The sequence below is a fragment of the Cyanistes caeruleus genome, chromosome 30 (assembly GCF_971803275.1).
Source record: "Cyanistes caeruleus chromosome 30, bCyaCae1.hap1.1, whole genome shotgun sequence".
Taxonomy (NCBI): Eukaryota; Metazoa; Chordata; class Aves; order Passeriformes; family Paridae; genus Cyanistes; species Cyanistes caeruleus.
Window position 1 is genome coordinate 2,728,987 of NC_141730.1, and position 15,770 is coordinate 2,744,756.

Below are 15,770 nucleotides of genomic sequence, written 5' to 3' on the forward strand. Positions count from 1 at the left end.
TGGCTTGGGAATGTCCCAGGATGGACCAGGATGGACCGGGAATGGCTCCGGAATGTCCTGGGATGGAGCGGGAATGTCCCAGGATGGAGCGGGAATGGCTCGGGAATGTCCCAGGATGGACCGGGAATGTCCCAAAATGAACCGGGAATGTCCCAGGATGGACCGGGATGGAGCGGGAATGTCCCGGGATGGAGCGGGAATGTCCCGGGATGGAGCGGGAATGTCCCAGGATGGACCGGGAATGTCTCAGGTTGGACCGGGAATGTCCCGGGATGGACCGGGATGGAGCGGGAATGTCCCGGGATGGAGCGGGAATGTCCCGGGATGGAGCGGGAATGTCTCAGGATGGACCGGGAATGTCCCGGGATGGACCGGGATGGAGCGGGAATGTCCCGGGCCAGGGACTGGGCCAGGACAGATCCGAGCCCGGCGCTGCCCTCGCTGCTCCCGGCGCTGCCGAAGCTCCGGAGGCTCCGGGAGAGCTCGGGGACATCCCGGGGACAGCCCGGGACATCCCGGGACATCCCGGGGACAGCCCGGGGACAGCCCGGGTACAGCCCGGGGACATCCCGGGGACAGCCCGGGGACAGCCCGGGGACAGCCCGGGGACAGCCCGGGGACAGCCCGGGGACAGCCGGGGGACAGCCCGGGGACAGCCCGGGGACATCCCGGGGACAGCCCGGGGACAGCCCGGGGACAGCCCGGGGACAGCCCGGGGACATCCCGGGGACAGCCCGGGGACAGCCCGGGGACAGCCCGGGGACAGCCCGGGGACATCCCGGGGACAGCCCGGGACAGCCCGGGGACAGCCGCGGGTCCCGGCGCTGCTTTCCCAGAAACAGGATCGAGATTCCAGCGGGAACGGGGAATCCCAAAACCCGGAATCACCCAGAGGATCCCAAATCTGGGATTCCCAAACCCGGAATCACCCAGAGGATCCCAAATCTGCGATTCCCAAAGCCCGGAATCACCCGGAGGATCCCAAATCTGCGATTCCCAAAACCCGGAATCACCCAGAGGATCCCAAATCTGGGAATCCCAAAGCCTGGAATCACCCAGGGGATCCCAAATCTGGGATTCCCAAAGCCCGGAATCACCCAGAGGATGCAAAATCTGCGATTCCCAAAGCCCGGAATCACCCGGAGGATCCCAAATCTGCAATTCCCAAAGCCCGGAATCACCCAGAGGATCCCAAATCTGCAATTCCCAAAGCCCGGAATCACCCGGAGGATCCCAAACCCCTCAGCCAGGGGATCCCAAAGCCGGGAATCCCCCCAAACCCTCACCCAGGGGATCCCAAATCCTCACCCAGCGCACCCCAAACCCCCACCCAGGGGATCCCAAACCCCCACCCAGGACACCCCAAACCCCCAGCCAGGACACCCCAAACCCCACCCAGCGCACCCCCAGCCCCACCCAGGACACCCCAAACCCCCACCCAGGTCCCCCCGGCCCCAGCCAGGACACCCCAAACCCCCAGCCAGGGCCCCCCAGCCCCAGCCAGGGCCCCCCAGCGCCCGGGATCCCCCCGGAGCCCCGCGGCCGGGCCTGGCGGCGCTGCCGGGAGGGGCGGGCGGCGCTCCCGGGGCTCAGGCCGGGGACACGGATTTGGAGTCGCCGCCGAGGAAGCGAATCTCGTGCGCCAGGCACGGCCCGTGCGGCTCCTTGCCGAAATCCACCAGGAAGTTCTTGTTCACCGCCAGGCCGCCCTTGTCCGTGTCCACGTCGAGCTGCAGCATCACCGAGCCCTCCCTGCGCGGGGACAGCGGCGGCTCGTGGCGACAGCGAGCCCCGGGGGCCGCCCGGAGCCGCTCCCGGCACCGCCAGGGCCGGCCCGGGACAGCGGGGATGGGATCGGGGCGGCTGCGGATCCCCCCCGGCCGCCCCTGGGAACGGGGAAAAGCCCTGGCAGGAGGGGCCGGGGGGGCAGCGGGGGCGGCTTTGGATCCCCAGATCCCCCCGGATGGGATCGGGGTCACTTTTCCCCCCCAAATCCCCCCCAGGATGGGATCGGGGTCACTTTTCCCCCCCAAAGCCCCCCAGGATGGGATCGGGGTCACTTTTCCCTCCCTGAGTCCCCCCGGATGGGATCGGGGTCACTTTTCCCTCCCTGAGTCCCCTCAGGATGGGATCGGGGTCACTTTTCCCTCCCTGAGTCCCCCCCGGATGGGATCGGGGTCACTTTTCCCTCCCTGAGCCCCCCAGGATGGGATCGGGGTCACTTTTCCCTCCCTGAGTCCCCCCAGGATGGGATCGGGGTCACTTTTCCCTCTCTGAGTCCCCCAGGATGGGATCGGGGTCACTTTTCCCCCCCAAACCCCCCCGGATGGGATCGGGGTCACTTTTCCCTCCCCAGATCCCCCAGGATGGGATCGGGGTCACTTTTCACCCCCCAAACCCCCCCCGGATGGGATCGGGGTCACTTTTCCCCCCCCCAAACCCCCCCAGGATGGGATCGGGGTCACTTTTCCCTCCCTGAGTCCCCCCAGGATGGGATCGGGGTCACTTTTCCCCCCCAAACCCCCCCAGGATGGGATCGGGGTCACTTTTCCCCCCCAAACCCGCCAGGATGGGATCGGGGTCACTTTTCCCCCCCAAACCCCCCCAGGATGGGATCGGGGTCACTTTTCCCCTCCCTGAGTCCCCCCAGGATGGGATCGGGGTTACTTTTCCCCCCCAAACCCCCCCAGGATGGGATCGGGGTCACTTTTCCCCCCCAAACCCCCCCAGGATGGGATCGGGGTCACTTTTCCCTCCCTGAGTCCCCCCAGGATGGGATCGGGGTCACTTTTCCCCCCCAAACCCCCCCAGGATGGGATCGGGGTCACTTTTCCCCCCCAAACCCCCCCAGGATGGGATCGGGGTCACTTTTCCCTCCCTGAGTCCCCCCAGGATGGGATCGGGGTCACTTTTCCCTCCCCAAACCCCCCAGGATGGGATCGGGGTCACTTTTCCCCCCCCAAACCCCCCCAGGATGGGATCGGGGTCACTTTTCCCCCCCAAACCCCCCAGGATCGGCTCAGGCCGGCCCGGATCCCCTCGGGGCCGAGCTCAGGCCGGGCTCTGCTCGATCCCTCCCCGGCCGGGGGGGCTCGGCCGGGAGCGGCTCCGGGAGAGCCCCGGGGGGGTCCCGGCCCCTTCCCCAGCCCCGGCCCGGCCCGGGGGGAGCCTTTTCCAGGCGGGAATTGCTCACTTGAGCAGGCTGGGGTAGAACTGCCGGTCCCAGGTGCTGAACAAGGAGTTGGTCACGTAGAGCCTCTTCCCGTCCAGGCTCAGCTGCAGCGCGGCGGGGCCGCCGTACACGCGCTTGCACTGGGACACGGCACTGGGGTTACTGGGGACACTGGGGACACTGGGATGGGGCACTGGGGACACTGGGGACACTGGGGACACTGGGATGGGGCACTGGGGTTACTGGGATGGGGCACTGGGACACGGCACTGGGGTTACTGGGGACACTGGGGACACTGGGATGGGGCACTGGGGGCACTGGGGGCACTGGGGACACTGGGATGGGGCACTGGGGTTACTGGGGACACTGGGGACACTGGGGACACTGGGATGGGGCACTGGGGTTACTGGGATGGGGCACTGGGACACGGCACTGGGGTTACTGGGGACACTGGGGACACTGGGATGGGGCACTGGGGGCACTGGGGACACTGGGATGGGACACTGGGGTTACTGGGGACACTGGGGACACTGGGATGGGGCACTGGGGGCACTGGGGACACTGGGGACACTGGGATGGGGCACTGGGGGCACTGGGGACACTGGGGACACTGGGATGGGGCACCGGGGGCACTGGGGACACTGGTGAGAGCAGGTTCAGGTGAGCACACACACTCAGGTGAGCACACACACACACTCAGGTGAGCACACACACACACACAGGTGAGCACACACTCAGGTGAGCACACACACACACTCAGGTGAGCACACACTCAGGTGAGCACACACACACACTCAGGTGAGCACACACACACACACAGGTGAGCACACACTCAGGTGAGCACACACACACACTCAGGTGAGCACACACACACACACAGGTGAGCACACACTCAGGTGAGCACACACACACACTCAGGTGAGCACACACTCAGGTGAGCACACACACACACTCAGGTGAGCACACACACACACTCAGGTGAGCACACACACACACTCAGGTGAGCACACACACACACACTCAGGTGAGCACACACTCAGGTGAGCACACACACACTCAGGTGAGCACACACTCAGGTGAGCACACACACACACACTCAGGTGAGCACACACTCAGGTGAGCACACACACACTCAGGTGAGCACACACTCAGGTGAGCACACACACACACTCAGGTGAGCACACACACACTCAGGTGAGCACACACTCAGGTGAGCACACACACACTCAGGTGAGCACACACTCAGGTGAGCACACACACACACTCAGGTGAGCACACACACACTCAGGTGAGCACACACTCAGGTGAGCACACACACACTCAGGTGAGCACACACTCAGGTGAGCACACACTCCCACTCCAGCCCTGCCCAGGTGCCGCAGCCCCCCGGGGCTCACCTTGACCACCAGCGGCTCGGGCTGGCACTTGAGCTCCTCGTCCCTGCAGACGCTGACGGGGCCCCCTCGCAGGATGCTGCCCCCCACGAACACCTGCAAGGGCCAAAGCCTTTCCATTCCCAATCCCTTCTCCAATCCCAAAGCCTTTCCCATTCCCAATCCCTTCTCCAATCCCAAAGCCTTTCCCATTCCCAATCCCTTCTCCAATCCCAAAGCCTTTCCCATTCCCAATCCCTTCTCCAATCCCAAAGCCTTTCCCATTCCCAATCCCTTCTCCAGTCCCAAAGCCTTTTCCATTCCCAATCCCTTCTCCAATCCCAAACCCTTCACCCCCTTCTCCCAATCCCAAACCCTTTTCCCAAATCCTTCCCCAGTTCCAAACATCAATCCCAAACCTTTATCCAAATCCCAAACATTTATCCCATTCTAAATCCCGATTCCCAACCCCAAATCCCCATTCCCAACCCCAAATCCCGATTCCCAACCCCAATTCCCCATTCCCAACCCCAAATCCCGATTCCCAACCCCAATTCCCCATTCCCAACCCCAAATCCCGATTCCCAACCCCAATTCCCCATTCCCAACCCCAAATCCCCATTCCCAATTCCCCATTCCCAACCCCAAATCCCCATTCCCAACCCCAATTCCCCATTCCCAACCCCAATTCCCTATTCCCAATTCCCCATTCCCAATTCCCAATCCCCATTCCCAATCCCGATTCCCAAGCCGTGCCAGGGCCGCGCTGGCCCCGAGCGCTCCCGGCCGCTCCCCCCGGCCCTGCCCGGCCCCATCGCGGCCCCCCGACCCCAGGGCTGCCCCTCACCTGCCCCACCAGCCGGGGCTTGCAGTTCCTGGCCAGCTCGTACTGCCGGATGTCCCCGTGCAGCCAATTGCTCACGTACAGGAACCGATCGTCCGGGCTGATGACGAGGTCGGCGATGAAGGCTGCGGGCACAGCCGGGGCTCAGCGCCACGGGCAGCGCCGGGGGAGGGCGAGCGGGCCCGGCCTCAGCTGCCCCTGGCACGGCCGGGGCTCGGGATTGGGGCCGGGGCTCGGGATTGGGGCCGGGGGTCGGGGATTGGGGCCGGGGGTCGGGGATTGGGGAGGGGGTCGGGATTGGGGCCGGGGGTCGGGGATTGGGCCGGGGGTCGGGGATTGGGGCCGGGGATCGGGATTGGGGCCGGGGATCGGGATTGGGGCCGGGGGTCGGGATTGGGGCCGGGGCTCGGGATTGGGGCCGGGGCTCGGGATTGGGGCCGGGGGTCGGGGATTGGGGCCGGGGGTCGGGATTGGGGCCGGGGGTCGGGATTGGGGCCGGGGGTCGGGGATTGGGCCGGGGGTCGGGGATTGGGGCCGGGGATCGGGATTGGGGCCGGGGATCGGGATTGGGGCCGGGGGTCGGGATTGGGGCCGGGGGTCGGGGATTGGGGCTCCGGCAGGATTTGGGGACAGCCGGGATTTGGAGTCTCATAGGTTTATGGTCTCTCAGGATTTGGGGTCACCCCTCGGGATTTGGTGTCTCACAAGATTTGGGGTCTCTCAGGATTTGGGGTCAGGCAGAATTTGGGGTCACCCCGCGGGATTTGGGGTCACCCCTCGGGATTTGGGGTCACCCCGCGGGATTTGGGGTCCCGGGCCGGCTGTGCCCGGCTGCGGGAGCGGCGGAGGGAGCAGCGCCGGCAGCCCCGAGGGCGCACGCACCGGGCATCTTGGGCATGATCCAGCCCGACACGTCCTTGGCCGGGATCCGGATCACCTCCTCCACCGCCCAGTTCTCTCTCTGCCAAAGGACAGCGAGCCCGGTGAGCCCCGGGCCGAGCCCGAGCCGGGCACTGCGGGATCGGAACCGGCCCGAATCCCAAATCCCGAGCCCGAGCCGGGCACTGCGGGATCGGAACCGGCCCGAATCCCGAGCCCGAGCCGGGCACTGCGGGATCGGAACCGGCCCAAATCCCAAATCCCAAATCCCGAGCCCGCGCCGGGCACTACGGGATCGGAACCGGCCCAAATCCCAAATCCCCGACTCGAGCCGGGCACTGCGGGATCGGAACCGGCCCGAATCCCAAATATCAAATCCCAAATCCCAAATCCCAAATCCCAAATCCCGGGCCGGACACTGCGGGATCGGCCCCGTCCCTGTCCCAGCGCCCAAATCCCCATCCCAGCCCCATCCCGGCTGCCGACCCGGGGCACACCGAGACCGTTCCCATCCCCATCCCGGTCCCATCCCGGCTGCCGACCCGGGGCACACCGAGACCGTTCCCATCCCCATCCCGGTCCCATCCCGGCTGCCGACCCGGGGCACACCGAGACCGTTCCCATCCCCATCCCGGTCCCATCCCGGCTGCCGACCCGGGACACACCGAGACCGTTCCCATCCCCATCCCGGCCCCGCTCCCGGCTGCCGGCCCGGGGCACACCGAGACCGTTCCCAGCCCCATCCCGGCCCCATCCCGGCTGCCGACCCGGGGCACACCGAGACCGTTCCCAGCCCCATCCCGGTCCCATCCCGGCTGCCGGCCCGGGGCACACCGAGACCGTTCCCAGCCCCATCCCAGCCCCGCTCCCGACTCGGCTCCCGCTCCCGGGCCGCTCCCGCCGGGCCCGTCCCGCTGCCCTCCCCAGCCCCGGCTCCGAGCCCTCGCTCCCGGCGCTGCCCGCGCTCGCCGCCGCCCGGCCCGGCCGCTTCCCCGCAGCCGCGGGGCCGCTGCCGGCGCTCGCACTCGCCTCGCAGGGTTTATAGAGGCGGAAGATGGCCCCGCTCAGGGCACAGCCCACGTAGCCCTCGGCCGCCTCGGGGCTGTGCAGGAAGCGCACGCTGAGCGGCAGAGAATCCTCGCCCAGGTCGAAGCACTGCGTCAGGCTGCGGCACGACAAGTTCCACACGCTCAGGCGGCGGCCGAACACCCCTGCGGGACACGGGGGGAAAGGCTCGGGGGCGCCCGGGGACAGGGAGCCATCCCCGAGGGGCTCCTGCTGCGAGCCGGCAGGGAAAGGACAGCGGGAAGCGCGGAGGGAAAGGTGGGGAAGGGGAGGATTGGGGAAGAACAGCGGGAATTGCAGGATTTGGGGAGAACACCGGGAATTGCGGGATTTGGGGAGAACAGCGGGAATTGCAGGATTTGGGGAGAACAGCGGGAATTGCGGGATTTGGGGAGAACAGCGGGAATTGCAGGATTTGGGGAGAACACCGGGAATTGCGGGATTTGGGGAGAACAGCGGGAATTGCGGGATTTGGGAAGAACACCGGGAATTGCGGGATTTTAGGGAAGAACACCGGGAATTGCAGCATCGGGCACAGCCCGGCCCAGCCTGGGCTCAGCCCCTGCCCATCCTCAGGCCGAGCCCGGCCGAGGCTCTGCGGGCACCCAGCGGCTCTCGGGGGTACCGAGCCCCGCCAGCCCCGGCTCCCAGCCCGGTACCGATCCCAGCCCCGGATCCAGCCCGGTACCGATCCCAGCCCCGGTTCCCAGCCCGGTACCGATCCCAGCCCCGGCTCCCGAACCTTTCTTGAAGTCGTCGGGGCTGAAGCCGCGCCCGGCCACTTTGGGCACCAGCCCGGCCGAGCTGACCAGGACGTTGTGCCGGGGCTGGTACCAGAAGTCGCAGCCGGTGTGGGGAACCTCACACTCGTTCTCCCAGTTCCCCTTCAGCTCGAAGGTCTCTCCGTCCAGCACCACGAAACCACCTGCGACACGCCAGGGACAAATCCAGGCTCCCGCCTTTGCAACCCCCGAGCTGGGAGCGGTGGCAGGGAAATGGGAATTCTGGCAGGGAAATGGGAATTCCGGCAGGGAAATGGGAATTCTGTGCAGGGAAATGGGAATTCTGGCAGGGAAATGGGAATTCTGTGCAGGGAAATGGGAATCCCGGCAGGGAAATGGGAATTCCGGCAGGGAAATGGGAATTCTGTGCAGGGAAATGGGAATTCCGGCAAGGAAATGGGAATTCCAGCAGGGAAATGGGAATTCTGTGCAGGGAAATGGGAATCCCGGCAGGGAAATGGGAATTCTGTTCAGGACAATGGCAATTCCGGCAGGGAAATGGGAATTCTGTGCAGGGAAATGGGAATCCCGGCAGGGAAATGGGAATTCTGGCAGGGAAATGGGAATTCTGGCAGGGAAATGGGAATTCTGTGCAGGGAAATGGGAATTCTGTGAAAAGAAATGGGAATTCCGGCAGGGAAATGGGAATTCTGTGAAAAGAAATGGGAATCCTGTCAGGGAAATGGGAATCCCGGCAGGACAATGGCAATCCCGGCAGGACAATGGCAATCCCGGCAGGACAATGGGGATCCCGGCAGGACAATTCACCTTTGCCGTTGCCGGCGGGGTCGCCCATGTTGGCGATCAGGATGTCGCCGTTGGGCAGGGCGTGGGTGGCAGCCAGGTAACCCTTGTTGCACTTCCAGAACACATCCACGGGCTCGATCATCTGCACAAAGCGCTGCAAATGTCAGCCTCGGCCTGCTCGGCGCCTCTCCCGGGACCCCAGAATCCATCCTCGGACCCTTCCTCCCTCCCTTCTTCCCCTCCCTTGAATGAATCGCTCCTTCCTTCCTTGAATGAATCCCTCCCTCGCTCCCTCCCTGTCCCTCCCGCTGCTGTCCGGGCCGTACCTTGCAGATCCGAGGCGCCCGGCACTGGGAGCCCACATCCACCACGTAGATGCGGGAGGAGATGAGGCCGGGCAGGACCAGCTTGGTCCTTTTGGCCGCGGCGCCGCTCTCGAAGCAGCCGCAGGCGGGGCCCCAGCCCGCGCAGTGCAGCTCGTCCTTGAGGTTGGGCATGGGCAGGCGCTGGATCACCTGGGCACGGCCAAGGGAGCTCAGCCCGGGCCGGCCGGGAACGGCCCTGGGCAGCGGCCCCGGCAGCGGGGAGCTGCGGAGGGGCCGGGGAGGGATCTGGGGAGCCCTGGGGAGGGGTTTGGGGAGCTGCGGAGGGGCCGGGGAGGGATCTGGGGAGCCCTGGGGAGGGGTTTGGGGAGCTGCGGAGGGGCCGGGGAGGGATCTGGGGAGCCCTGGAGAGGGATTTGGGGAGCTGGAGAGGGGTTTGGGGAGCCCTGGAGAGGGATTTGGGGAGCTGGGGAGGGGCCGGGGAGGGATGTGGGGAGCCCTGGGGAGGGATTTGGGGAGCTGGGGAGGGGCCGGGGAGGGATTTGGGGAGCCCTGGGGAGGGGTTTGGGGAGCTGGAGAGGGGCCGGGGAGGGATCTGGGGAGCTGGGGAGGGGTTTGGGGAGCTGCGGAGGGGCCGGGGAGGGATCTGGGGAGCCCTGGGGAGGGATCTGGGGAGCTGCGGAGGGGCCGGGGAGGGATCTGGGGAGCCCTGCTGAGGGGTTTGGGGAGCCTTGGAGAGGGATTTGGGGAGCTGGGGAGGAATTTGGGGAGCTGGAGAGGGATTTGGGGAGCTGGAGAGGGATTTGGGGAGCTGGGGAGGGGCCGGGGAGGGATCTGGGGAGCTGGGGAGGGGTTTGGGGAGCCCTGCAGAGGGATTTGGGGAGCTGGGGAGGGGCCGGGGAGGGATCTGGGGAGCCCTGCAGAGGGATTTGGGGAGCTGCAGAGGGATTTGGGGAGCTGGGGAGGGATTTGGGGAGGGATTTGGGGAGCTGCAGAGGGGCCGGGGAGGGATTTGGGGAGCCCTGGGGGGGATCTGAGGAGCTGGAGAGGGATCTGGGGAGCTGCAGAGGGATTTGGGGAGCTGCAGAGGGGCTGGGGAGCCCTGCAGAGGGATTTGGGGAGCCCTGCAGAGGGATTTGAGGAGCTGGAGAGGGATTGGGGGAGCTGGAGAGGGGCCGGGGAGGGATCTGGGGAGCTGGAGAGGGATTTGGGGAGCTGCAGAGGGATTTGGGGAGCCCTGGAGAGGGATTTGGGGAGCCCTGCAGAGGGATCTGGGGAGCTGCAGAGGGATCTGGGGAGCCGGAGAGGGACTTGGGGAGCCCTGCAGAGGGGCTGGGGGCGCTCGGGGACAATTCCCCTCCCCAGAACGCGCCCGTACCTGGCCGTAGTGGCAGGAGCGCGGGTTGAGGTCCACGGTGGCCAGGAAATCGGGCTGCTCGATGCCCGTGCTCCTGTAGGTGCAGGTCACGTAGGCGACCTCCTCCCTCGGGGCTGCGGACACAAAACCGCGCTCAAACCTCGCCGGGAAGGGCGGGCGGGACACCAAAAGCTGCGGGCGGCTCGCGGAAATGACCCCGGAGCTTTGCGGGCTCGCTGCCATTTCCTCCGGCTCGCCCCGGGCAGCCCCGGGGCCGCTCCCGAGCCGGGAACAACCGGAGGGGATCTCCGGGATCCCAGGGGGGAATCTCCGGGATCCCAGGGGGGAATCTCCGGGATCCCAGGGGGGAATCTCCGGGATCCCAGGGGGGAATCTCCGGGATCCCAGGGGGGAATCTCCCGGAACAACCAGCGGGAATCTCCCGGCAATTCTCCCGCTGGGAAAGGGGCTCAGCACCGAGGCTGAGCTCAGCGCCCCCCAACAAGCCCAAACCCCCCCGTGTCAGCCCAGCCCCGCCGCCGGCACTCGCCTTTCAGCACGTCGGGGCACGAGGGGTACTCGTAGCACGGAGCTCTGCATCTGTCTGCGGGAGCAGAGGGCATCCCGTGAGGCCGGCCCGGAGCCCGGAGCCCCTGCCCGGCACCGCCGCCCCCGCCCCGGGCCCGGCCCGGCCCTCCCTGGGCACCCGTGGCGAGCGCTCGTGGTGGCGCTGCCACCGCCCGGCTCCGGGCCAGGAGCCTGGGGACAGCGCGGGGACCAGCCCGGGGGGGACACCTGAGCACCGCGGGGAGCGCTCCCCACAGCGGGGACAGAGCCGGGACAGAGCCGGGACAGAGCCGGGACTGAACCGGGACATGAAGGGGACAGAGCCCACATCAGGGATGGGGGCAGAGCCGGGACAGAACCGGGACAGATCCGAAATCAGGGATGGGGACAGAGCCGGGACACGATGGGGACAGAACCGGGACAAGGATGGGGACAGAGCCGGGATCAGGGATGGGGACAGAGCCGGGATCAGGGATGGGGACAGAGCCGGGACATGAAGGGGACAGAGCCCACATCAGGGATGGGGGACAGAACCGGGACAGAACCGGGACAGATCCGAAATCAGGGATGGGGACAGAGCCGGGATCAGGGATGGGGACAGAGCCGGGATCAGGGCAGGGACAGAGCCGGGATCAGGGATGGGGACAGAGCCGGGACACGATGGGGACAGAGCCGGGACACGATGGGGACAGAACCGGGATCAGGGATGGGGACAGAGCCGGGACACGATGGGGACAGAGCCGGGACACGATGGGGACAGAGCTGTCCCCCAGAGACGGGAGGCAGAGCTGGAAGCTCCAGCAGGGAAGATCGCTGTGGATCGCGGATCCCCGGAGCAGGGCAGGCTCCCCCGGCCCCCAGGAGCTCCCGCAGGAGCTCCGGGAGCAGCGGCCCCGCGCTCCCGGCTCGGCGCCAGCTCCCTCCTGCTGCCCAGGGCCCGAAGGCGCCCGGCTGTGGCCGCAGCCGTGGCCGGCCCGGGGCTGCAGCCGGGGCTGCGGGGGTCCCTTACCCATGGCTGCGGCTCTGGGGGTCCCGGTGCCGGAGGAGCTGGAGCTCAGGGGCAGCTGCTGCCTCGGGACTGCTGGAGCGGCTGTGCCGTGCCCAGGCTGCTCCCGGGGCCCTTTTATCCCGGGACAAAGGGTGGGGGGAGCTGGGCCAAGCCCAGGGAGGGGCTGCCCAGCGCTTGGGAGGTGCCGGCCCGGCGCTGCGGCTTCTCGCCGCCAATCTGGGCCCAAATCTGCTGCTCCCTGCAGCTCCCGAACCTCAAAGCCCGCCGGGCCCGCCCCATCATCCCGGCCTCACGCGGCGGCTCCGCACCCGCAGCGGCCTCAGCACAGCCGGGCCCGGGGCACCCCCAAATCCCGGCCCGAGCCTCGGGCCCAGCGGCCGCGCCCGGGGCTGGCAGGAGCTGAGCCCGCGGCAGCGCCGAGGCTGCTCCGGGATGCTGATCCCGACGGGAGGAGGATCCCGCTCCCGCTCCCGGGGATCGGCCGGAGCCTCCTCCGGGTGATGCTGAACGCACCGGGATGCTGATCCCGACGGGAGGAGGATCCCGCTCCCGCTGCCGGGGATCGGCCGGAGCCTCCCGGGGATCCCGGGCTGGCCCAGCAGGCTCGCCGAGCGGGCTCTGCCCAGCGACACGGCTTTGGCAGCTCGGGGACAGCGCCATGGGCTCGGGGAGCTGCTCAGGGGGTCGCAGGGGACGGGGCCATGGCCAGGGGACAGCGGGGAGCCCCAGGAAATGCACCCCGAGCCCCGCTGGGCCAGCAGCAGCAGCAGCCGGGCCACGGCACGGGGCGGCCTCGCGGGGCGGCACCTGCGGCTGGCGACCAGGGAACAGCTGGCAACAGCTGGGAACAGCTGGCAACAGCTGGGAACAGCTGGAAACAGCTGGGAACAGTCGGGAACAGCTGGAAACAGCTGGGAACAGCCCGGAACAGCTGGCAACAGCTGGGAACAGCCGGGAACAGCTGGGAACAGCTGGAAACAGCTGGGAACAGCCGGGAACAGCTGGGAACAGCTGGAAACAGCTGGGAACAGCCGGGAACAGCTGGAAACAGCTGGGAACAGCCGGGAACATCTGGAAACAGCCGGCAACAGCCGGCAACAGCCGGAAACAGCTGGCAACAGCTGGAAACAGCTGGAAGCAGCCAGGAACAGCGGGATTTGGGGACTCCAGCACCGGGAATCGGACCTGGAAAGGTCACCGGGGTCTCCCGGTTGGCTCCCCCCCATCTCTCCTCGAGCACCCGCTCATTAGGCGGCTCATTAGCCCGACCCTCATTAGCCAGCTCATTAGCCCGCCCCTCATTAACAAGCCGCGGTGTTCCCGGTGGCTTCCCGTGCTGACGTCGCCGCGTCCCGCCCTGGCCCCGCCGGCCGCTCGCGTGTCGCCATGTCGCGATAAGAGCGAGATAAGCGCGGCTTCCGCGACGAGCCCCGGCCCCTCCGGCCACTGCCACCCTCGGAAGGGGCTCCCTGCGGAGGTTTGGAGTGGAAATGTTCCGAGAATTCCTGCAATTCTGCATTTCGAGGGGAGGATCCGTCCCATCTTGGACACGATGATCCTGAAGGGATTTTCCAGCCTCAAAAATCCTGGAATTCCCTGTAAGATTCCTTTAACACTTCCGCAATTATTCCAAATAATCCTGGAATTCCCTGTAAGATTCCATTAACACTTCCGCAATTATTCCAAATAATCCTGGAATTCCCTGTAAGATTCCTTTAACACTTCCGCAATTATTCCAAATAATCCTGGAATTCCCTGAAAAGTCTCTTTAACACTCGGAGCAATTTCCAAGCGTCAACCCCAGATCCCAACCCCCCCAAAAAAGGAGCAAATCCTACAAAACCCGCAGCAGATAAACCTCGGGGAGATCTCGAAACTCCCCTGCTGAGCCTGGCCGGGAGGAGATGAAGCTGCGGCCGATAAAGTGCAGATGCCGATAAGAGCTGCGATTATTTCCTGCCCCTCCCCGCGCCCAGATGAGCTCGGCTGGTTCTCCCTGTGCTCACCTGCGGCTTTTCCATGAGCAGAGGTGCGGGCAGCGTCCCCCCAGCCCGGTTCGGGAAGTTTCCCGGTCTCTCCTCCTCATCCCCACTTCCCATAATCCAGGGAAAATCAGATTTCTGCCCTTCCTGACACTGCAGATCGCCTTTATCTCGCCCGATATGAAAGGGATTCTGATCTGGGATCTGTCCCGCCCATAATTAAAAGCCTCGGGAGCTGGACATTCCTGCCCCGTGGAGGGACCTTTCCAGTCCCTCATTCCAAGCGGATCCAGAGGAGCAAGCTGGAATTATCCCCGGCTTTGGCGGCTCACCAGGGCTGCTGGCCCAAAAAGCTTCAAAGCGTTGGGAATTTTGGGATCCGGGCCAGGGCAGCGGCTCCTCCTCGCCGGCTTTTCCAGTTCCTTTGGGGTTGCGGGTGTTCCCTGGGACAATCCGCATCCCGAGGGAATCCGGGCGTTGGGATCCCCGCGGGAGGGAGGAGGACAAATCCCGTCAGGATCATCGAGTCCATGATGCAGAATTCCAGGAATTCTCTGAACATTTCCGCTCCAAACCCCCCCAGGGAGCCCCTTCCCAAAGATTTTCCCTTTTCCAGGAGGCGTTTCCCCCAATTTCTCCCCCTGAGCCTCCCCTGGCACAGCTCGCTCGAGGCCGCTCCCTCTTCTCCCGTCCCAAATCCCATTTCTTTCTCTTTCTCGGAGCCCAAATCCCATTTCTTTCTCTTTCTCGGAGCCCAAATCCCGTTTCTTTCTTTCTTTCTTTCCATGAGGATGCCCAGGAAAACGCCTGGGAAGAGACCCGGGAAAAAAAACCCAAAAAAGAGCTGGGAACGGGAATTTGGGAATGGGAAAGGATGGAATTCCAGCTGAAGGTTTTGTCCGTGTCCCACGCCCGGGGCTGCCGGGAGAGCCGCGAGTCCCCCCGAGCCCTGGAGCGCTTCGGGGATGGAATTGCGGGCGCACGGGAGGAGCGGCCGGTGGGGTCGGGGTCGCTCGGTGCATTTCAGGGGGTTTGGCGAGGTGTCCCCGGCCGAGGCTGGGAAGGGAGGAGGCCGAGCGGACCGAAGGCGCAGGAGAGGGGCATTGGGAAAGGGATTTAGGCCGGAGGAGGCTCCGGGAGCGGCCAGCGGGGCGCGGGCAGTGGCCGGAGGGGCCGGGGCTCGTCGCGCAAGCCGCGCTTATCTCGCTCTTATCGCGACATGGCGACACGCGAGCGGCCGGCGGGGCCAGGGCGGGACGCGGCGACGTCAGCACGGGAAGCCACCGGGAACACCGCGGCTTGTTAATGAGGGGCGGGCTAATGAGCTGGCTAATGAGGGTCGGGCTAATGAGCCGCCTAATGAGCGGGTGCTCGAGGAGAGATGGGGGGGAGCCAACCGGGAGTCCCCGGTGACCTTTCCAGGTCCGATTCCCGGTGCTGAAGTCCCCAAATCCCGCTGTTCCCGGCTGTTTCCAGCTGTTCCCAGCTGTTGCCGGCTGTTGCCAGCTGTTCCCGGCTGTTCCCAGATGTTCCCAGTTGTTCCCGGCTGTTCCCAGATGTTCCCGGCTGTTCCCAGCTGTTTCCAGCTGTTCCCGACTGTTCCCAGCTGTTTCCAGCTGTTCCCGACTGTTCCCAGCTGTTGCCAGCTGTTCCCGACTGTTCCCAGCTGT

General features: G+C 66.0%; 1 protein-coding gene across 1 annotated transcript; it reads right to left on the bottom strand.

Annotated features, from left to right (window-relative positions):
• Positions 1 to 1,587: 1,587 nt before the first annotated feature.
• Positions 1,588 to 9,359, bottom strand: LOC147648835 (methanethiol oxidase-like). Its single transcript, XM_086866468.1, has 9 exons — positions 9,189 to 9,359; positions 8,884 to 9,004; positions 8,076 to 8,258; positions 7,298 to 7,479; positions 6,272 to 6,350; positions 5,393 to 5,514; positions 4,570 to 4,662; positions 3,194 to 3,312; positions 1,588 to 1,752 (listed from the first exon to the last, which is right to left on the bottom strand). The coding sequence occupies exons 1-9, from the start codon at positions 9,357 to 9,359 to the stop codon at positions 1,590 to 1,592; spliced, it is 1,233 nt and encodes a 410-aa protein (XP_086722594.1). The 3' UTR covers positions 1,588 to 1,589.
• Between the last annotated feature and the right edge of the window lie 6,411 nt (positions 9,360 to 15,770).